The sequence below is a fragment of the Ornithorhynchus anatinus genome, chromosome 1 (genome assembly GCF_004115215.2).
Source record: "Ornithorhynchus anatinus isolate Pmale09 chromosome 1, mOrnAna1.pri.v4, whole genome shotgun sequence".
Lineage (NCBI taxonomy): Eukaryota > Metazoa > Chordata > Mammalia > Monotremata > Ornithorhynchidae > Ornithorhynchus > Ornithorhynchus anatinus.
Window position 1 is genome coordinate 173,380,429 of NC_041728.1, and position 23,369 is coordinate 173,403,797.

General features: G+C 46.3%; 1 protein-coding gene across 1 annotated transcript in view; it reads right to left on the reverse strand.

Annotated features, from left to right (window-relative positions):
• Positions 1–23,369, reverse strand: part of MRAS (muscle RAS oncogene homolog) — a 137,999-nt gene that overhangs the window by 24,420 nt on the left and 90,210 nt on the right. The window contains exon 3 of the mRNA XM_029073953.2: positions 8,912–9,065. Coding sequence (XP_028929786.1) covers positions 8,912–9,065 — 154 coding nt within the window. The remainder of the gene's footprint in view (positions 1–8,911; positions 9,066–23,369) is intronic.

The following is a 23,369-nucleotide window of genomic DNA, read 5'->3' on the forward strand; positions in this document are numbered from 1 at the left end:
TTTGAAGTTTGGTCTCACAGCTTGTAGTAATAATAATAATGATAATAATGTTGGCATTTGTTAAGCACTTACTAGGTGCAGAGCACTGTTCTATACGCTGGGGGAGATACAGGGTTATCAGATTGTCCCACATGAGGCTCACAGTCTTAATCCCCATTTTTACAGATGAGGTAACTGAGGCACCGAGAGGTTAATAATAATGTTGGTATTTGTTAAGCGCTTACTATGTGCAGAGCACTGTTCTAAGCGCTGGGGTAGACACAGGGGAATCAGGTTGTCCCACGTGGGGCTCACAGTCTTAATCCTCATTTTACAGATGAGGTAACCGAGGCACCGAGAAGTTAAGTGACTTGCCCAAAGTCACACAGCTGACAAGTGGCCGAGCTGGGATTCGAACCCATGATCTCTGAATCCAAAGCCCGTGCTCTTTCCACTGAACCACGCTGCTTCTCTATTTGAGCCACGCAGGTTAAGTGACTTGCCCACAGTCACACAGCTGACAAGTGGCGGAGCTGGGATTCAAACCCATGAACTGTGACTCCCAAGCCCGTGCCCTTTTCACTGAGCCACGGTTAAGAGTATCAGCATCAGCATCAGCAAAGCCTTCGAAACAGTGGTTTTAATAATAATAATCGTACCAAGACCTCTAAAGGAATCATAGAAAGCTAAATGAAAATCTGAATACTTTCACGAATCCTGTATTCAAATTTCACGCATCCTGTATCCTGAATTACTGTACCTGAATACAGTAATAATAACTGTGGTATTTGTTATGCGCTTACTGTTTGCCAAGCACTGTTCTAAGCACTGGGGTGGATACAGGGTAACGAGGTTGTCCCACATGGGACTCACAGTTTTAATCCCCATTTGATGGATGAGGTCACTGAGGCACAAAGAAATTAAGTGGCTTGTCCGAGGTCACATTTTCTGGGTTGGTCTTGGTCTTCCTCCTTGGTGCAGAGTTTGGAAACACCAGTTGCAACTCAGATTCTGGCTTCTTCTTGCCTTTGGTCTTTCAACCAGCAGCCTTTTTCTGAGCACCTTCCTTCTCTTTTTTCTTTTCCTGCTTCTTCTTTTCCTCCTGCTTTTCCTATTTCTTTTCTTCCCTCAAACATTCCTCCTTTTGCATTCCTTGTTCTTCCCCTGTCTGCTTCTTCCCTAGCAGTTACTGGGCAGGGGTCTGGGCTGGTCTGAGCTCAGTTGGGGCAGTCTGGGGGGCGTCACAATCCCTTTGGCCAAATGAGCCTGTTGACCCGAGAGCCAGGGCCAAGTTCTGGGATCCATGGCAGAAGCATCTGGGCTATGCAGCCTCTGGCCTGGTCAGTGAGGTAGCGGTGAGGGTTTGGTTTTCTAAATTGTACCTGGGTGACTGGAGGCAGTATTGCAAAGAATTATGGGTGCAAGAAGAGATGCTCCTCAAGTGCTCAACCTTGGGTACAGTGAAGCTTTGCTGATTTTCTTCCCCCTTCAACTGTAAGCCCTAGGCTTCAAGGCTCTCCATCACCTTGCCCCTTCCTACCTCTCCTCCCTTCTCTCTTTCTACTGCCCACCCCACAGGCTCCGCTCCTCTGCCGCCCACCTCCTCACCTCACCCCGGTCTCGCCGTCGACCCCTGGGCCATGTCCTCCCGCGGTCCTGGAATGCCCTCCCTCCTCACCTCCGCCAATCTAATTCTCTTCCCCTCTTCAAATCCCTACTTAAAGCTCACCTCCTCCAAGAGGCCTCCCCAGACTGAGCTCCCCCCCTTTTCTCCCTCTGTTCCCTCTACCCTCCCCCTTCACCTCTCCACAGCTAAACCCTCTTCTCCCCCCTTTCCCTCTGCTCCCCCTCTCCCGTCCCACCCCCTCAGCACTGTACTCGTCCGCTCAACTGTATATATCTTCATCACCCTATTTATTTTGTTTATTTTGTTTAATGAGATGTATATCACCCTGATTCTATTTATTTGCCATTGTTTTTATGAGATGTTCTTCCCCTTGACTCTATTTATTGCCATTGTTCTTGTCTGCCTGTCTCCCCCGATTAGACTGTAAGCCCGTCAAAGGGCAGGGACTGTCTCTATCTGTTGCTGATTTGTACAGTCCAAGCGCTTAGTACAGTGCTCTGCACATAGTAAGCGCTCAATAAATACTATTGAATGAATTGAATGAATGAAGCCCAGTGTGGGCAGGGACTGTCTCTCTTTACTGCTGAATTGTACTTTCTACATGCTTAGTACAGTGCTCTACACACAGGAAGCGCTCAATAAATACGATTGAATGAATGAATGAATGAATGAATGAAACAGCAAGCAAAATGGACAGGTTTGTGTTTCAAATCCTTGAATTTCCCTTTCTTCACTCATCTTTTTAAAAAAATGATATCTGTTAACCACTTTCTCTGTGTCATGCACCGCATTAAGCACTGGGGTAGATACAAGCTAATCAGGTTGGACGCAGTCCTTGTCCCACATGGGGCTTACAGTCTTAATCCCCATTTTACAGATGAGGGTATTGAGGCACAGAGAGGTGAAATGACTTGCCCAAGGTCATTCAGCAGAAGTGGCAGAGCCAGATTTGGAACTCAGGTACTCTGACTCCCAGGCCTGTACTCTGGACAGTAGGCCATGCTGCTTCTCATCATCAGGTTTCCAGGAGGAGAGAAGAAACGAGAATCCAGGGTGTCACAGAGATGGAAAAAATTAAGAGTTCCGAACTCTTCTCTCCACTAATATGGCTCATTGGTGGTCTGGCTTGGGCTGTGTTTCTCTCTTCCAGCTGAAAGAAAGGCAGCCCATTCTAGTAATATTAGTTGCAAGGAACTTGTTTGAAACAACAACTCCAGTTTTCTGCTATCAGAGGTTAGGAACGTCAGACTGAAACCAGAGGGCGTATGAAAAAATGACTTAAGAAGCACAAGTGGAGAACGAAAAGCAAACACAGACGAAACGTCAGTATGAGTGGATTTTTAAAATTTCTTTTGTGTTTAGTCTTATCTCACAAGTCGAAGTTTATGCGATTCAGAGCTCAAGCCCCTGTGATTCAGAGACTTCACCCTCCAAAATCAGTTTCGATTTACCTCTGATACAACTGAATGTGTGGTAACCATGACCAAGGTCAGTTTTTCTTCAGACTCGATTCCCCCTGTTCCTTTGGCCGAAGCTCACACATCACAAAAGAATGTTCCTGTAAAGAACACCTTGGTTTTACTGGCATTTAAAAAGTCCTAGAGGAGGATTTTAGCTCTCTATACTACCTTTCTCTAGGACTGGGAAAGGAATCCTGAAATTTGCCCTCAGGGATGTAGGCTGAATCCTGTACCTAATTAGGGCTAGGAACAAGGTCGTGTGGATCACCCATTTATCAGTGGTGGATTAGAGACAGGGGATTGGGCAGATGACTCGGTAGGGTCCATGCCATAAGCAATTGTGGAAGGTGTATTGGCCTAGTGGAAAGAACACGGACCTGGAAGTCAGAGGAGCTGGGTTCTAATCCCAGCTCTGCAAATTGCTTGCTGTGTGAAATTGGGCAGGTCACTTAACTTCTCTGTGCCTCTGATTCCTCAACTGTCAAATGGAGATCCAATACCTGTTCTCCTTACTAATCAATTGATCGGTCGTATTAACTGAATGCTTACTGTGTGCAGAGCATTGTACTAAGTGTTTGGGAGAATACATTATAAGTGATTCCGTAAACACGTTCCCTACCCCAGGTGAGCTTATTCCTACTTAGGTTAGGAGTCCGAGTGTGGGACAGAGGCTGTGTCTGACCTGATTGATCTATATCTACTCCACTGCTTAGAACAGTGCTTGACACAAAGTAAGCATCTAAAAATACTATAAACAGTGGTGTTACAACTCAAACATTTATGACACCACAGACACATCTCTTCCAGAATGCCCACTCTCCATCTGCAATTGTTCTGGTACTGGATCCATGGAGTTTTCTTGGTAAAAATCTGGAAGCAGTTTACCATTGCCACCTTCCGCGCAGTAAATTCGAGTCTCCACCCTTGACTCTCTCCCATACCACTGCTGCCCAGCACGGGTGAGTTTTGACTTGTAGCAGATTGTCTGCCACGCACTAGCCACTGGTCAAGCTAGGAATGGAATGGGTAATAATAATGTTGGTATTTGTTAAGCGCTTACTATGTGCAGAGCACTGTTCTAGGCCTCTGCTTGACTCTCCCTCCCGTGGCCGAGACTGGTAGACTACTGGGAACTCTCCAGGAGTGACCCTGAGAGGGGAAGTCAGAGGACCTAGGTTCTAATCCCGGTTCCACCACTTGTCTGCCATGTGTCCTGGGGCAAGTCATTTAACTTCTCTGTGCCTCGATCCCTATTCTCCCTCCAACTTAGGCTGTGAGCCCCTTGTGCGTGGCTCAGTGGAAAGAGCACGGGCTTTGGAGTCAGAGGTCATGGGTTCGAATCCCGGCTCTGCCACTTGTCAGCTGTGTGACTGTGGGCAAGTCACTTAACTTCTCTGTACTTCAGTTACTTCATCTGTAAAATGGGGATTAACTGTGAGCCTCAAGTGGGACGACCTGATTACCCTGTATCTCCCCCAGTACTTAGAACAGTGCTCTGCACATAGTAAGCGCTTAAGAAATACCAACATTATTATTATTATTATTATCTGATTACCTTCCATCGACCCCAGAGCTTAGGGGTCATGCTTGGCACACAGTATGCGCTTAACAAATACCACAATTATTCCTACTGTTATAAATAGTAGTAATAAACGATCCATAATACCATTGGTTGGCTGGTTTGGCTGCCTGAATGAAGGGTGGCTGGTAGGGGCTGGTGAGCAGGGAACTACTTGACTGCATGAGGGAAGGTGTTGACAGGGAGAGTGTTTGTGTGGGTGGAAAAGAAAAAGCAGATGTGACCCCGGTGGGGGAGGAGATACCTGAGCAAGCTGGACTGCCTCTCCAGTGTCTACATCCTCTCAACGGGCCTCCTGGCCCCTTCACGGCGAGCCAACCCTGTCTGAGCAGGCTGGGGCCATGAACAGGGCGCCTCTGGATCTAGGGGTGAATTTAATTCTTCCCAGTAGTTCATTTAAAAGCAAAGAAAAACCACTACACTGGTGGTTTGATATTATTATTATTATATTTGTTAAGCGTTTACCATGCTCCAAGCACTGTACTAAGTGGTACAAGCAAATCAGGTTGAACACAGTCCCTGACCCAGGTGGGGCTCACAGTCTCAATTCCCATTTTCCAGATGAGGTAACTGAGGCACAGAGAAGTGAAGTGACTTGCCCAAGGTCACACAGCTGACAAGCAGCGGATCCGGGATTAGAATCCATGACCTTCTGACTCCCAGGCCTGTGAGAAACAGCGTGGCTTAGTGGAGAGAGCAAGAGTTAGGGAGTCAGAGGTCGTGGGTTCTAATCCCGACTCCCCCACTTATCAGCTGTGTGACTTTGAGCGAGTCACTTCACTTCTCTGGGCCTCAGTTCCCTCATCTGTAAAATGGTGATTAAGACTGTGAGCTCCATGTGGGACAACCTGATTACCTTGTATCTCTCCCAGGGCTTAGAACGGTGCTTGGCACATAGTAAGCACTTAACAAATACCATTATTATTATTATTATTACTAGGCCATGCTGCTTCCCTTGGTAGAGGCTGAGTAGCCCATAGGAAAGAGCATGAGATATGCGTTCCAATCTTGGGTGGGCTGCTGGCCTGTTGTGTGACCGTGGGCAAGTCAATTAATTTTTCTGGGCCTCAGTTCCTTCACCTGTAGGGGACTGAATCAGAGCTTAGAACAGTGCTTTGCACGTAATAAGTGCTTAACAAATACCATCATTATTGGCTTGGATGAGATGGAGTGGTTCTCTGACTCTAGCAGCGTGGCTCAGTGGAAAGAGCACAGATTTAGGAGTCACAGGTCATGGGTTCTAATACCAGCTCTGCCACCTGTCAGCTGTGTGACTTTGGGCAAGTCACTTCACTTCTCGGTGCCTCAGTTATCTCATTTAGAGAAGCAGCGTGGCTCAGTGGAAAGAGCATGGGCTTTGGAGTCAGAGGTCATGAGTTCGAATCCCAGCTCTGCCACTTGTCAGCTGTGTGACCGTGGGCAAGTCACTTAACTTCTCTGTGCCTCAGTTACCTCATCTGTAAAATGGGGATTAAGACTGTGAGCCCCACGTGGGACATCCTGATTACCCTGTGTCTACCCCAGCGCTTAGAACAGTGCTCGGCACATAGTAAGCGCTTAACAAATACCAACATTATTATTATTATTAAAATGGAAATTAAGACTATAAGCCCCATGTGGGACAACCTGATTACCCTGTATCTACCCCAGCACTTAGAACAGTGCTCGGCACATAGTAAGCGCTTAACAAATACCAATATTATTATTATTAATACCAGTTCTCCCTCCCTCTTAGACTGTGAGCCTCATGTGGTCCAGGGACTGCATGCTATCTGATTATCTTGTCCCTAACCCATATCAGTCAATCATATTTATTGAGTGCTTATTGTGTGCTGAGCACTATAATATACCCTTGGGGGAGTAAGGTATAAGAGAGTTGGAGACACATTCCCTATTCACACCGAGCTTATAATCTAGAGGGGGGATCCAGATATTATTATAAATAAATAAATTACAGATATGTATAGAAGTAGTACATATATGTACTAGCACAGTGCTTGACACATATTAAGCGCTTAATAACTACCATCATCACTATAATTTAAAAAGCACATGTCTTCTGAGAGTTTTAAAGGTCCTTAAATACTTTATTTGTTCTCCTGAAATCCCTGTTGAATGGAGCTAAACATCAGATACTGTTAACAAAGTACTAGATAGGTGTGTACAGAAATCGGGGTCTGGAAAATGAAGCGGCTTGGCGAAGGTCACACGGTCTGTCAGTGAAGGAGCTAAGATTTGGGAGCCTCAATCTCCTGCCCTTCTGATTTCTGCTGATGACCCTTTGTGCTACACAGGCTCAGAGTTGTCTCAGGACTTGGCCACGTTCCATTCTGCTCTTAATTAGTCTTCTTATTTCTATCTTCTTCTTTTTCGTCTAATAAAGCCCCTTAAATTACTTGATTGGGCTCAAGATTGGTCATCTAGTGGAACCACCACTGGCCTGCTGTGTGACTTGGAGCCAGTCATTTAACTTCTCTGTCCCTCAATTTCCTCTTCTGTATAATGGCGATTCCATACATTTCCTCCCTCCTAATTAGACTGTGAGCCCCAGTGCTTAGCACAGTGCTTGACACCTAAAAAGTGTTTAACCAATTCTGTTATTATTATCATTGTTATTATTATTGCTGTTATTCTCATCAATATTATTAGCTTCTAGCCCTGGTTCATCATTTGACAGGTTTCAGGTGTGTCTATGGGGCCAAGCGAGAGGTTGACCTATTTAACCCTGTTCTTTACCCCTGTGGCCTTTTAATTTTTTTTTAAATTTAATTTTTAAAAAATGATATTCGTTAAGCATTTACTGTGTTCAAGCACTGACCCAAGTGCTGGGGTAAGTTACATACAAGTTAATCAAGCCAGATACAAACCCCAGTCCCTGTCCCACATGGGGCTCACAGTTTAACTAGGAGGAAGAAGAGGGGTTGAATCCCCATTTTGCTGTTGAGGAAACGTAGACAAGAGAGGTTTCTGTTTGTTTGCTCATTTTAATATGGTATTTCTTAAGCATTTATTTTGCGCCAAGCACTGTACTAAGTGCTGGGGTAGATACAAGTTAATGAGGTTGGACACAATCCATACCTCACATAAGGCTCACAGTCTTAACTCCCATTCTACAGATGAGGTAACTGAAGTACAGAGAAGTGAAATCACTTGACCAAGGTCACACAGCAGACAAGTGGTAAACCCAGGACTAGAACGCAGTGGAAACAGCAAGTTCCTGGGATGATGATGATGATGGTATTTGTTAAGCACTTACTATGTGCAAAGCACTGTTCTAAGCGCTGTAGGGGGGTAGATATAAGGTGATCAGGTTGTCCCACATGGGGCTCAGAGTCTTAATCCCCATTTTACAGATGAGGGAACTGAGGCACAGAGAAGTGAAGTGACTTGCTCAAAGTCACACAGCTAAGTGGCAGAGCTGGGATTAGAACTCATGACCTCTAACTCCCAAGCCTGTGCTCTTTCCACTGAGCCATGCTGCTTCTCCATGCTTCTCAGATGACCTGGGTTCTAATGCTTTCATGCTGAGGGACCTTGACGAAGTCACTTCACTTCATCCCTCATCTGCTAAATGGGGATTCAGTACCTGTTCTCCCTTCTACTTAGATTATGAGCCCTATGTGGGACCTGATGATCTTGTATCTACCCCAGTACTTAGTAGAATGCTTGACACACAGTAAATACTCTCCTACTACAACCCAGTCGGCACACTCCTTTCCTCTAATGCTAACCTTCTCATTGTACTTCGATCTCATCTATCTCATCATCGAACTCCCACCCCTGTCTCGCCTCCGGCTTGGAACGCCATTCCTCCTTAAATCCGGCAGACAATTATTCTCCCCTCCTTCAAAGCCTTATTGAAGGCACATCTCCTTCAAGAGGCCTTACCTGGCTAAAGTCTCCTTTCCCCTTCTCCCACTCCCTTCTGCATCGCCCTACTTGTTCACTTGATTCATCCCCCCACCCAGCCCCACAGCACTCATGTACAGATCTGTAGTTTATCTATTTATTTATATTAATATTTGTCTCCCCCTCTCGATTTTAGCTCATTGTGGATAGGAAATGTGTCTATCGTTGTACTGTACTCTTCCAAGCGCTCAGTACAGTTCTTTGCATACAGTAAGTGCTCAATAAATGCAATTGAATGAATGAGTGAATAAGTGCTTAACAATTATTATTATTATTTTGGCTCCTAATCACCTGTGGGGTACAGCCACCTGTCTTACATCCTCAAAAGCCAAGTGTCTTATTCTGCGAGTGTCTCACCTGTCCTTCACTCTGAGGATTAACTGGTGGAAGCGGTCCACGTGTTCAAAACTGGCCTTATCCGTGACCGAGAAGACGATGAGAAAGCCGTCTCCCGTCCTCATGTACTGCTCCCTCATGGCGCTGAATTCCTCCTGTCCTGCCGTGTCTAGAACTAGAAAACCAAAAGACAAAAGGAGATTATAAGTGAGCCCATCTTCTAGACTGTGAGCCCATTGTTGGGTAGGGATTGTCTCTATTTGTTTCCGAATTGTACTACCCAAGAGCTTAGTACAGTGCTCTGCACACAGTAAGCGCTCAATAAATACGATCGAATGAATTATAAGGGAGAGGAGAGGAACCTGGGTTTCTATTGTCTCTGCTTCCACTCCCCCACAGACAAATGTCACAGGGAATCTAAATAGCCCTCAAAATAAGGGCTCACTCAATCAATCAATGTTATTAATTGAGCACTTACTGTGCAGAGCACTGGACTAGGCACTTGGGAGAGTACAAAACAACAGAGTTGGTAGACATGTTTCCTGTCTGGCTTACGGTCTGGAGATCTGAATTCATTCATTCAATAGTATTTATTTATAGTATTTATGTACTTAGCCTTAATACCCTGGAGAGTCACCCCATCCTCAACCACAATTCTTATGTCCAAATCCTTACACTCTTCCATTTCTCTTATCTGTAAATTATTTTAAGGTCTCTCTCCCCTTCCAGACAGTTTGCTCTTTGTGGGCAGGGGATGTGTCTACCAACTCTCCCAACTCTCTCTCTCTTAATGTACTTTCCAAACTGCTTTGTACAATGATGTGCCCACTGCAAGCACTCAGTGAATACCATTAATTGATTGGTTGATTGAATTAAGAAATGGAGTCTGCTTACAGCAGAAAGTGAGTTCCTTTCTCTCCCTGAGACCATCAGGGAGTTCAGGATTCCCTCAACAGAAACAGTCTGATTTCCCAGCGGGAGTGCCGGACTCAGACATCATTCTTTAATAACAACAACGACAATGTTAATAATAATAAACATAGATTGATTGATAATAATCATAAAAATTTCAGTATTTGCTAAGTGCTTGCCTTGTCCCAAGCACTGTACTAAGCACTGGGATGGCTACGTGATAATCAGGTCAGACACAGTCTCTGAACCCATGATGGTCCCTTTACTTGAGTCTTCATGATGATGACTGTGGTACTTGTTAAGAGCTTACTATGTGCCAGGCACTGTACTAAGCGCTGGGGTGGATACAAGCATATCAGATTGGACACAGTCCCTTTCCACAAGGGACTCAGTCTCAATCCCCCTTTTCAGATGAGGTAACTGAGGCACAGAGAAGAAAAGTGACTTGCCCAACTTAACCCAGCAGACAAGTGGTGGAGCCGGGATTAGAGCTCAGGTCTATCTGACGACCAGGCCCGTGCTCTATCCACTAGGCTACGCTGCTTCTCTTGTCCTCCTGGCTGATGGGGGGCCATTTCAGGGGCCACAGTTGGAGATTTGATAGTGATCCTTAATCAATCAATCAATCAATTGATGGTTATTCACTGAGCATTAGTTGTTTGTAGAGAACTGTACTAAGCACTTGATCTCACCTCTGGATCAGTGTATACACCCACGAGGACACTGAAGGGGGGTGCTGCTTGGAGGCGGGAGGTTGACCTCATCAGACAATGGTATTGTACTCTCCCAAGCGCTTAGTGTGGTGCTTTGCACACAGTTAATGCTTAATAAATACGATTGAATGAATGAATGTTTATGGACTGTTGACTGTTTCCCAGGCAGAGAGTTGCTGTGAGGGTGGCAACCTGCCCAACAGTGAGGGCGGTGGGCATCACCCACTACTGCTGATTGTGCTCCTGGGCAGAACCCAGGATCACAGCTGGGCATTGGTAGTTGGTTCTGCAAGAAACTCGAGTGGTTGCCCACCCACCTCTGTAGCAAACAAAAACTCCTCACCATTGCCTTTAAAGCACTCAATCCCCTTGCCCCCTCCTACCTCACCTCACTACTCTCTTTCTACAACCCCCCACACACACTTCGTTCCTCTAATGCCAACCTTCTCACTGTACCTTGATCACGTCACCTTGCGGCCGACCTCTCGCCCACATCCTACCTCTGGCCTGGAACGCCTTCCCGCCTCGTATCAGTCAGTTAATTGCTCTCCCACATTTCAAAACCTTATTGAAGGCACATCTCCAAAAAGCCTTCCCTGCCTAAGCCCTCCTCTCCTCTTTTCCCACTCCCTTCTGCGCTGCTCTTACTTGCTCCTCATTCTTCCTCCCTCCCATCCCCACAGCAAATATGTATATATCTGAATATGGCTGTTATTTATATTAATGTCTGTCTCCCCCTCTACACTGTGAACTCGTTGTGGGCAGGAATGTGTCTCTTGGTATATTATACCCTCCCAAGTGCTTAGAGCTTAGAGCTTGAGCTCACAGAAAGTGCTCAAAAAATACAAATGAATGAATGAATGAATTTGAGAGATAATTGGTCTCCCCTTCTTCACAGCCTTATTGAAGGCACCTCTACTCCAAGACTTCTCCCTGACTAAGCCCTCTTTTCCTTTGCTTCAACTCCCTTTTTGTTGCCCTGACTTGCTCCTTTTACTCATCCCCCCTCCCGGCCCTACAGCACTTATATCCGTATCTGTAATTTATTTAATATCTGTCTCCCTCTCTAGACTGTAAGCTCATTGTGGGCAGGGAATGTGCCTGTTTATTGTTATAGTGTACTCTCCCAAGCGCTTAGTACAGTGTTTGGCACACAGTAAGCACTCAATACATATGATTAACTGCCTGACTGCCTGCTTGAAGCATGGCCATGGTGGCTGAGGGGAAGAGTGGGGTGTTCGGGGTTCCTAGAATGAGGTGTTCTTCCTCGGAAGTGACTTGCGAAGATCACCCAGCAGACAAGTGATGGAGCCATGATTAGAACCCACGTCCTTCTGACTCCCAAGCCCAGGCTCGATCCTCTAGGCCACACTGCTCCTAGACCTTGTTTTGGAATCGGGTTGAGGCGGGGAGCTCTGCTCTATCCTCCTCTGGGACCTCCTTTCCCTCTCGCTCCCCAGTGCTCAGCCCTGTGGCAGTATGGACCTGGAGTCAGGTGGTTGTGGGAGGGGTGGTTCCACCCCAGAGCCTCACCTCCACCCAGAGCGCAAGCCCCAGACCTGGGCCACATGGAGGCAGGGAACCAAGATGGTGGGTCCTGGCCTGCCCCATTAGGAGGAGCAGATGCTGATGGAGACAACCACCGATTGACTGAGAGCTGATTGACAGCCCAGAAACCAATGGAAAGATATGGAATGATTTGGGGGGGAGGAGGTTAATGGACAAAAGCTGTAAAAGGCCAGATCTGCAGGCAGCATGAGCTCAGCGACTGGTCCTGTGGACATGAACTGGGACATCCCGGGAGTGGCAATAAAGGTGCTTGGACTGGAACACATTGCTCTTTGGGTGTTTTCTACAGTCCACTCCCACGGGAGTGGTAGCATTGACTGTGTGTAGAAGACTGTACTAAGCGCTTGGGAGAGCACAATCCAATGGAGTTGGTAGAGACGATCCCTGCCCACAAGGGGCTTACAGTCTAGAGGGGGAGATAAACAATAAAATAAAAAACTCTAGCCTCCATGCCTTTTTTTAAAATAGTATTTGCTAAGTACCGACTATATGTCAGACACAGTCCCTGTCCTACATGGGACTTCCAGTCTAAGTAGGAGCGAGAAAAGGTACTGAATCCCCATTTTATAGGTGAGGAAACTGAGGCCCGGAGAATTCAAGTGACTTGACCTAAGTCATACAATAAGCAAGTGGCGGACCCAACATTAGAACCCAGTTCCTCTGACTCCAAGGCCTGTGCTCTTTCCACTAGGCCACACTACTTCCCACCTACTCCTGCTCTCTGCCCCAGGCTTGGGTGTTCTAATACTTCGTTCTTCCAGGCTCACTGCCAGGACCGTAGCTGGCCCGCTCCCCTTGTTACCTGATGAAATATCGCTGGGATGACATGCTTTGAAGTGACCCCAGAAATGTAAAGAAAAGGGTGGAGACACCCTAAAATCCAGGGAGCACGGAGAGTGCGGAAACCCCAAGCTGGTCTGTGACCACCGGGCTTTCCTAAGCAGGGGGCCGCTGTTGATGAGTTTTTTGTAAAAGTATATGTAGAGAAAGAAGGTTTGGATCTCTGCCATCCAGCCACCCTCAGAGTTTGGCACACCGGAGTGTTAACAGGAGGAAGCGAATCAAATGCTTCAGAGGTGACATTTTTCTTTCTCTCGTCCCACCCACATATTGCACTTAAGCGGAGTATGACGGCTATGGGCTTCCAAACCACCCCCCTTCTCCTCTGCCCTGCCCTCCCCTCCCCTGCTTTCAACGGGCCCCAAGAGTCTATCCACCCCAGCCTTCTCTGCCGCCCCAGACATTGGTCCCCGTGGGAGGTGGAACCATCAACTCGCTCCTCTCACTAGGTTCCCTGGTTCTCAAATTTTCCCCGGGCTCCGACCACTGAAACCGATGACCGCGGCATTAGATCACAACACGAAAAGCAGCGGGCCTTAGTGGATAGAGTACGGGCCTGGGAGTCAGAAGCACCTGGGTTCTAATCCCGGCTCTGCCACATTGCTGTGTGACCTTGGGCAAGTCCCATCACTTCTCTGGGCCTCAGTTACCTCACCTGTAAAATGGGGATTAAGAGCCTGAGCCCAGTGAGGGACAGGGACGGTGTCCAACCTGACTGACTTGTATCCACCCTAGCACTTAGAACAGTGCTTGGCACATAGTAAACATTTAACAAGTACTGTAATTATTATTACTATTATTGTCCAACCACACTTTGCTTGCCTCAGCCCTGGGATTCTTCCTCAGGAAGTCTCCCCTTGACCCTACCCCTGCTTCTATCACCTGGGGAGGTGCAGTGAGATGCCCCCTTAAGATGTCAACTCTCCTGGCCCAGGGAAGGGATGGGTGGAAGCACGGATGGGCAAACCTGGAAGGGAAGAGGTGAATCTGCAGCCTCTCAACCAGGCCCTTACAAACCCCACGGTGGGGGAACTCAAGACAAGAAGAAGGCACAGGAAGAAAGCCCTCTGATTTTTTGGTAGACTTTTCCCTGATAGCCACTGGCTGCTTCCACTGCGCAATTTGGTGGGGGAGGTGATGGTTCAATCAGTTGCTGGATGGAGAACAATTAGGGGAGAAATGTGGTCAGCAAAACGCAACGTTGAGTCTGGGGAGCTATTTTGCACAGCACCATATCTTCATCAAGTGGCATCAAGAGAGCCTGATAATAATAATGGTATTCGTAAAGCGCTTACTACGTGCCAAGCACTGTACTAAGTGCTGGGGTGGGATACAAGCAAATCAAGTTGGTCACAGGCCCTATCCCATTGGGGGCTCACAGTCTCAATCCCCATTTTGCAGATGAGGTAACTGAGGCACAGAGAAAGGAAGTGACTTGCTCACTGTCACACAGCAGACAGGTGGAGGAGCCGGCATTAGAACCCACAGCCTTCTGCTTCCCAGGCCTGGGCTCTAGACCCTCCTAAAGTCACCAGGAGAGAGACAGAGAGAGAGAGAGAGAGAGAGAGAGAGAGAAAGAGAGAGAAAATGAAAGAAAGGAAGGAAGGAAGAAAAAGAGAGGAAGAAAGAAAGAAAGAAAAAAGAGACGAGGAGGGATGTGGGAAGGAAGGAAGGAAAAAAGAAATAATAACGGTATTTGCTAAGCACTTACTATGTACCAAGCACTGTTCTAAGCACTGGGGGAGATACAAAGTTATCAGGTTGTCCCACGTGGGGCTCACAATCTTAATCCCCATTTTATAGATGAGGTAACTGAGGTACCGAGAAGTTAGGTGACTTGCCCAAAGTCACACAGCTGAGAAGCGGTGGAGCTGGGATTCGAACCCATGACCTCTGACTCCCAAGCCCGTGCTCTTTCCCCTAAGCCACGCTGCTTCTCAATGAAGGAAAAAAGAAAGAAGAAAGGAAGGAAGGAAATAAGTAAGATAGAAAAAAGAAAGAAAGAAAAAATGGGAGAAAGAGAAAAATGGCTGTGCTGCAAGACCTTTTTTTACTGAGAGACTTAAATTTGCAGGCGAGTCTCGCTCTTGGGAGACGAGTCTAGAGCACACATTCATCAGAGGCGGCTCTCGGTTCTCTGGCACCTTCTGCAAGGTAGCGGAAATACCAGGCTGACTGGCCAGGGCAGGGCTCTCCAGCCAGGGGTAGAGGGGCTCTGCTTCAGGCAAAATCCCCCACCACCCACCACCACTTCCTGTGTCACTGGCAGAATTGCCACAGACACAGACACAGCCACCCCACCGGGCTCAGGGATCCCTGGGAACCTCTATTTGCAGGGGGCAATGGGGAAGCAGCATGGCTCAGTGAAAAGAGGCTGGGTTTCGGAGTCAGAGATCATGGGTTCGACTCCCAGCTCTGCCACCTGTCAGCTGTGTGACTGTCGGCAAGTCACTTAACTTCTCTGTGCCTCAGTTACCTCATCTGGAAAATGGGGATTAACTGTGAGCCCCACGGGGGACAACCTGATTACCTGTATCTACCCCAGTGATTAGAACAGTGCTCGGCACATCGTAAGCACTTAACAAATACCAACATTATTATTCTTGTTATTAAGTGTGGACCTGGACAACACCTAGAAATGGTCTTATAGGCCCCCTTAAACTGCAGGGGAGGGACTCACAATCAACTCAGAATACATTTGAGGCCCAGTAGAAATAATCAATCTCTCATATTTATTGAGTTCTGTGTGTAGAGCATTGTATTGAGCATTAGGGAGAGTACAATGTAACAGTCGGAAGGCAGGTTCCCTGCCCACAACAAGCTTAAGGTCTAGAGGGGGAGACAGACATTAATATAAATGAATAAATTACGGATATAGTAAAGCACTGATGTAACATAAATAATCCCCAGTTCTGGTTTACCGGTAGGGCATTCCAGTTTGCCTACTCGCTCAGTGCGTACGAGGCCCCGGTAGCAACCAGACTTATAAATATGAGAGTCTGTGGGCAGAATGGGCAAACCACTATCACCACAATGAACTCACTAGCCCCGAGTGATACGTGATACATAGAGAAGAGGCGTGGCTCAGTGGAAAGAGCCAGAGGTCTTGGGTTCGAATTCTGTGTCTGCCACTTGTCAGCTGTGTGACTGTGGGCAAGTCACTTAACTTCTCTGTGCCTCGGTTACCTCATCTGTAAAATGGGGATGAAGACTGTGAGCCTCATGTGGGACAACCTGATGACCCTGTATCTACCCCAGCACTTAGAACAGTGCACTGCTCGTAGTAAGCGCTTAATAAATACCAACATTATTTTGGGAAGCAGCATGGCTCAGTGGAAAGAGCCCGGGCTTGGGAGTCAGAGGTCATGGGTTCGAATTCCGACTCTGCCACTTAGCTGTGTGACTTTGGGCAAGTCGCTTCACTTCTCTGGGCCTCAGTTCCCTCATCTGTAAAATGGGGATTAAGACTGTGAGCCTCACGTGGGACAACCTGATGACCCTGTAAATCTACCCCAGCGCCCAGGGAGGTCAGGGAGGGGCCATGTCTAGTCCCAAGGAAGAACTGGGACGGGTGCAAAACATGAATTGGTCATAATAATAATGTTGGTATTTATTAAGCGCTTACTATGTGCAGAGCACTGTTCTAAGCGCTGGGGTAGATACAGGGTCATCAGGTTGTCCCACATGAGGCTCACAGTCTTCATCCCCATTTTCCAGATGAGGTAACTGAGGCACAGAGAAGTGAAGTGACTTGCCCAGAGTCACACAGCTGCCAAGTGGCAGAGCCGTGATTCGAACCCATGACCTCTGACTCCCAAGCCCGGGCTCTCTCCACTGAACCACGCTGCTTCTCTACCCACTACTCATGCCCACCACCGACCTGTGTATTCTTTCTCAGGGCTTAGTACAATGCTCTGCGCACTGATAGTGCATAAGAAACACTATTACCCTCACTGGGTAAACTCTAAGCTCCTTGTGGCCAGTGATCCCATCTTCCAACTTTGTTTTATTATGCTTTCCCAGGTGCATAGGATGGTATTCTGCACACAGTAAGCGCTCAATAAATTCATCAACTGAGTGATTGATATTACTATATGAAGAGTAAGGATCAAGGCTCGATCATGTCTTCATGGTATTTAATAAGCACTTACATAGCACAGAAGACTGTATTAGACCCTAGGGAAGAATATACAGATTGGAATTAGACCCTGTCCCTTAACAGGTTCACAGTGTAATAGTGTAAGGTGGGGAGAGGGGATGGGTGACAGATGTAAAAGGAAGGGCGAAACACTAGAACAAGGAAACAAAATAGAAAAGTGACCAAAATCACATAATAATAATAATCACGTTCGTTAAGCACTTACTAATTTCCAGACACTGTATAAGCGCTGGGGTAGATATAAGCAAATTGGGTTGGACCCAATCCCTGTCCCACGTGGGGCTCACAGTCTCAATCCCCATTTTCCAGATAAGGTAACTGAGGCACAGAGAAGTGAAGTGACTTTCCCATGGTCACGCAGCAGACAAGTGGTGGAACGGGGATTAGAACCCATAATCTTCTGACTCCCAGGCCCGGGCTCTCTCCACTACATCATGCTGCTTCTCTAAGAACAGAAGGCACTAGGTACTGAGGGTTGAGAAGCAGAATCTCAGGCTCCCTCTGGATCAGCAGATCCTAAGAGGCATAGCTGCAGCCACGGTAAGCAGGACGGCAGCTGCAAAATGTGTTAAGGGGAGGGAGCACGTCTCCTTCTTCTGGAACGCCCCATAGTCCCTCCTAACTCTCTCTCGGCCATCAACAAATTTTAGTGACCGACTGAATGATTCGTGGAAAGAGTACGGGCTTGGGAGTCAGAGGTCATGGGTTCTAAATCAGAGGTCATGGGTTCTAACCCCAGCTCCGCCGCTTATCAGCTGTGTGACTTCGGGCAAGTCACTTAACTTCTCGGTGACTCAGTTATCTCATTTGGAAATAGGGATTAAGACTGTAAGCCCCATGTGGGACAACCTGATAAACTTGTATCTACCCCAGTGCTTAGAACAGTGCTTGGTACATAGTAAGCACTTAACAAATACCGTCATTATTATTGATGACGGTATTTGTTTAGCGCTTACTATGCGCCAAGCATTGTATTAAGTGTTGTGGTAAATGCAAGATAATAAGGTTGGATACAGTCCCTGTCTCACATGGAGCTCACAGTCTAAATGGGAATGACCATCCAGTCCCACAAAGAGAGTTAGGTTCTTTTGGCATGGAAAGACCAAAAAAACAGACCCTGGAAAAGGCAGGTCCAAACCCCCAAGAAAGGACAAACAGCAAGAGAGATGTGAATGGAGAAATGGAAAAAAGGCATGGATTTTGTTGGAGGAAATGAGGAGAGTGTTGAATTTTAGACTGATGGGAGAAGGACATTTTCTCATTTTTCCAGAGGGTCAAGTCCATTGGCACAGGCTGGCTGCCCTGACATGACACTCCTCGCTTTGCTTTGTGTTGAAACTACTAATATGTCTTAGCAGAAGGGAGATTGGGAGCTCCAAGCTGCTTGATCCTGGTCTATCTTGGGATACGTGGCAAGAAGCAGCATGGCTTAGTGGATAGAGCATGGGCCCGGGAGTAAGAAGCACCTAAGTTCTAATCCTGGCTCCGCCACACGTCTGCTGTATGAACTTGGGTAAGTCACTTCACTTATCTGGGGCTCAGTTACCTCATCTGTAAAACGGGGATTAAGAGTGTGAGCCCTATGCGGGTAGGGAAGAAGTCCAACCTGATTAACTTGTATTTATATTAGTGCTTAGAACAGTGCTTGGCACCCTGTAAGTGCTTAATGAGTTCCACACTTACTATTAATCATTAAGCACCCAGCTTGTACCTCCACCAAATCACCAAATTAGACTTTTGCCAAAATGTTGGTTTTATTTATTGATATATGTATATGTAGGGCAAGAGGGAAAGTTTTGTTTCCAAAACTTTCACCACTGAGGGTGAGATCCTAACCTCGTGTGCCAGTGTAGTTCAAAAAAACAATGTGCAACGGATACTCTCTCCTGAGTTGTTCCCAAATAAAGTGAGATCTCTGATGTGCTATCTGGCTTCCCCCACTGAAGGCCTACCTCTGCTTTTGAGATTGGCTAGTGGTATCCTGAACTTGGAAAAGCTTTTCTTTGAGAAGAGCACCTCCCTCCTGATTGCTGTGTGCCAGGCTGGTCCATCTCCTGGGGTGGTCTCCCAGAAGCCTACTGCTATTTTGCATGGTTGGAAAATACGCTGTTCTAGGTGTTCCGAGATTTTTGTTGGCTTTCCCAGCTAATATGTATTCATTCACTTACTCATTCATTCGTTCATATTTATTGAGAGCTTACTGTGTGCAAAGTGCTGTACTATGCGCTTTGGAGAGTACAATAGAACAATAAATAGACACATTCCTTGCCCACAGGGATCTCACCGTCTAGAGTCCTTGCTAGCAGCGTGGCGTAGTGGAAAGAAACCGGGCTTGGGAGTCAGAGGATGTAGGTTCTAATCCTGGCTCTGCCACTTGTCTGCTGTGTGACCCTGGGCAAGCCACATAACTTCTCATAATTTCATCACAGCTTGTAACCTGTGCTTCCAATAGGAATGTTTGGCGGTATTGTGTATGGCTTCCCTGCTCTAGGCTGGTACATTACCTCAGCTTTGTTTACGCTTATCTTAAGCTTAAACTTTAAACTTACATCTGATATTCGCCCTACCCCCAACTGCAGAACTTGAGTATATATCTTTAAATCATATATTATAAATTACTTCTTTATCAATATTAATGTCGGTCTCCTCCTCCAGCATGTAAGCTTATTGTGTGCAGGGAATGTGTCTGCTAATTCTTCCATACTGTACTCTTCCAAGCACTTAGTACAGTGCTCTGCACATAGTAAGCACTCAATATATATATGGAGAAGCAGCGTGGCTCAGTGGAAAGAGCACAGACTTTGGAGTCAGGGCTCATGAGTTCGAATCCCAGCTCTGCCACTTGTCGGCTGTGTGACTGTGGGCAAGTCACTTAACTTCTCTGTGCCTCAGTTCCCTCATCTGTAAAATGGGGATTAAGACTGTGAGACCCACGTGGGACAACCTGATTTCCCTATGTCTACCCCAGCGCTTAGAACAGTGCTCGGCACATAGTAAGCGCTTAACAAATACCAACATTATTATTATTATTATTCTCTGGGCCTCAGCTACCTCATCTGTAAAATGGGGATTAAGGCTATGAGACCCATGTGGGGCAGCCTGCTTACTTTGTATCTACCCCAGTGCTTAGAACAGTGCTTGGCACATAATAAGTGCTTAACAAATACCATAATTATTATTGATTATTATTATTTTCTTCACATGCACTGTTTAATAAAAATAATTGTGGTATTAAGTGCTTACTATGTGCCAGGTATTTTACTAAGTGCTAAGGGAGCTACAAGGTAATTGGGTTGGACATAGTCCCTGTCCCACAGAGGGTTCAAACTTTTAATCCTTATTTTACTAATGAGGGAACTGAGGCACAGGGAAGTGACTCACCCAAGGTCACATAGCAGACCTTGTGCGGCTGAACCAGGATTAGAACTCAGGTCCTTCTGACTCCCAGGACCAGGCTCTAACCATTAGTCTGCTTCTGGACCAGACTGCTTCTGGAGCTGAGCCGTGTTGGTGAGAACATTGTTTCAAAACACGAGCTGATTTCCTTCTAGGACTTCACTGTAGCTAATCCTGTCCTGCCATTTGATATTACGTTTGGCTTTTAGGTGATGCTTTAAAACTTCTCAAACCTCCTGAGGGACTGAGATCTTGTCCAATTCCCACCTGTGTATCCTTTCCTGGTGCTTATTAAAGAGCTCTGCACAGAGAAAACACTTAATAAATATTATCACTATTACTACTCTCACAGCAATATAGAAGGTTGGATAGAACTATAGCAGTAATTAATTCCCACAGCCAAATTCCCACAATTTCGGCTACAGTTGTCACACTGTCTTTCAGTCTGAAAATAAAAGCTACACTGATGGCTTTCCATCCCTTTAACTATCCATGGATCACTGGGTAGTGTATTAACCGGATAGCAGAATTCAGTGTCTGCTTTAAATTTTATGGTTTTGGTGAAAATCTTTGATCGGGTAAAAGGTTTCCATTTTGACTGTAGGTTCCTTGTGGCTAGGGAATGTGACTACCAACTTTATTGTATTGTATTCTCTTAATTGTTTAGTACAGTGCTCAGCACACAGGAAATGCTCAATAAATACCATTGACTGAAGAGCACAGTTATGCATATAGCAGTTCCCAAACCACTGTCTCAAAGGTTTTTAATGATGCCCGTAACCCACTATACTGAAATTTCTCAGCGGCTTGGTGACGTATTTAAATACTGTGTTGCAGATCTCAGTTGTATCCCCGAGGATGACAGCCACATAAAGCTAGAATGGGAATGGACCCGCCAACCAGCCCAGTATTATTCTGACAATGAAAGGGCAGACAGGCCTTGGAGTTTGAGGACCTGAGTTTTAATTCTGGCTTGGCTGCGCACCTGCCATGTGACCCTGGGAGTCACTTCACTCCTCTGTGCCTGTTTCCTCATCTGCAAAATGGGGATTCAAAACCTGTTCTCCCTCATACCTATAACATGACCCCCATGTGGGGGTCTATCCCAGTGCTAAGTACAGTGCTTGGCATAATAAGTACTTGACAAATTCCAAAATTATTATGATTTTTAGTATTATTATTATTCTACTCTGACCTAACTGAACACTCCATCACGGAGTAGTCTAAGGGTCTTGGCGAACTGCTAAGGCCAGTTGGATTTGCTTAGCAATCTCCAAAGTCCATGGATGGTCCAAAAGTCCAAAGGCTTATGTAAGTTTAGAGAAGCCTCAGGGTTGCTGTCAGCACTTTCCCCGCCTCTGTCATGCTGCAAAGACCAGATCTGCTGGGTCCTGTTTTGGTGCAAAGCCACATTGTGATTCAGATAGGGCCGGGTTGATTCTGTCCTTCCGTGGTTGGTTCAGGAGCCTGGCTCTGTCCTGCTGGCCATGGAGAGATTCCTCAGTGGTTTCCATACTCAGCTCTTTCTGCTTTCTTTTGGAAGATGGTCATTTGGTGGCCACTTTGAAGTCTCTGATGCGTATACTAAACCTTCCCAAGAAACTTCACAGTCATCTTCTCAGTCGCTCTTACTGCAGAAGAAATCTAGGGGTGGAACGGGATCACCAGAGGACAAGAGTCCATCCTGTCTCCACAGAGAATGATTCTTAAACTGTTAAATCTGGTTTAATTCTTAAATCTGGCCCCTGCAGAGGAGGAGATTCCATACATTTCCTTGGAAGAAAATCCACGCTCTGGTAGAACTGAAAATATTTTTATGTCTGGCTCCCTCATTAGAGTATAAGCATCTTGTAGGCAAGGAATGTGTCTTGTTAAGCCTGTCGTACTTTCATGGTGTAGTGGATAGGTCACAGGCCTGGGAGTCAGAAGTGCTCTAATCCCTCCTCTGCCACTTGTCTGTGTGACTTTGGTCCAGTCATTTAATTTCTCTGTGCCTCATTTACCTCATCTTTAAAAAGGGATTAATACTGTGAGCTCCATGTGGGATATGGACTGTGTCAAATCTGATTAGCTTGTAACTACCCCAGCATTTAGTACAGTGCCTGGCACACAGTAAGTGCTTAACAAATACCATCATCACCATTATTATTATTATATACTTAGTACAGTACATTGTACTCAGGAGCTGCTCAATAAGTGCATTACTACATGTCCTAGTACTATTAATAATAATAACAATGGTATTTGTTAAGCGCTTACAATGTACCAAGCAGTGTTCTAAGGGCTGGAGTAGGAGCAATAATAATTACGACATTTGTTAAGCGCTATGTGCCAAGCATTGTTCTAAGCGCTGGGGTAGATACAAGGTAATCAGGTTTTCCCCCGTAGGACTCTCAGTCTTCATCCCCATTTTCCAGATGAGGTACAAGGTAATGAGGTTGACCACCTGGGGCTCCCAGACTTAATCCCCATTTTACAGATGAGGTAACTGAGGCCCAGAGAAGTGAAGTGACTTGCCCAAAGTCACACAGCTGATAAGTGGCAGAGCAGGGATTAGAACCCACAAACCTCTGACTCCCAGGCCTGTGCTCTTTCCACTGAGCCACACTGCTTCTCTACTACTACAAACTATTATTATTAATAGTCCTCCTCCTCCTCCTCCTCCTCCTCCTAGGAGTACTACTAGGGTTCCATGAAAGATTATTGTCATTTTGAACACCGACCGGTTTATCTGGCCAAGTCCTTGAAGACGATTGGAATACGTTTCGTGGTTTCTCACAGTGTCGTCAATTTTCTAAGGGGGGTTTAAGCTTCGTTAGTTACCCGCGGGCCTAGTGACAACAGGGCAGAGGTGGGGAGGAGGGAGGTGGACCACTTGGTGAGCCCCGCT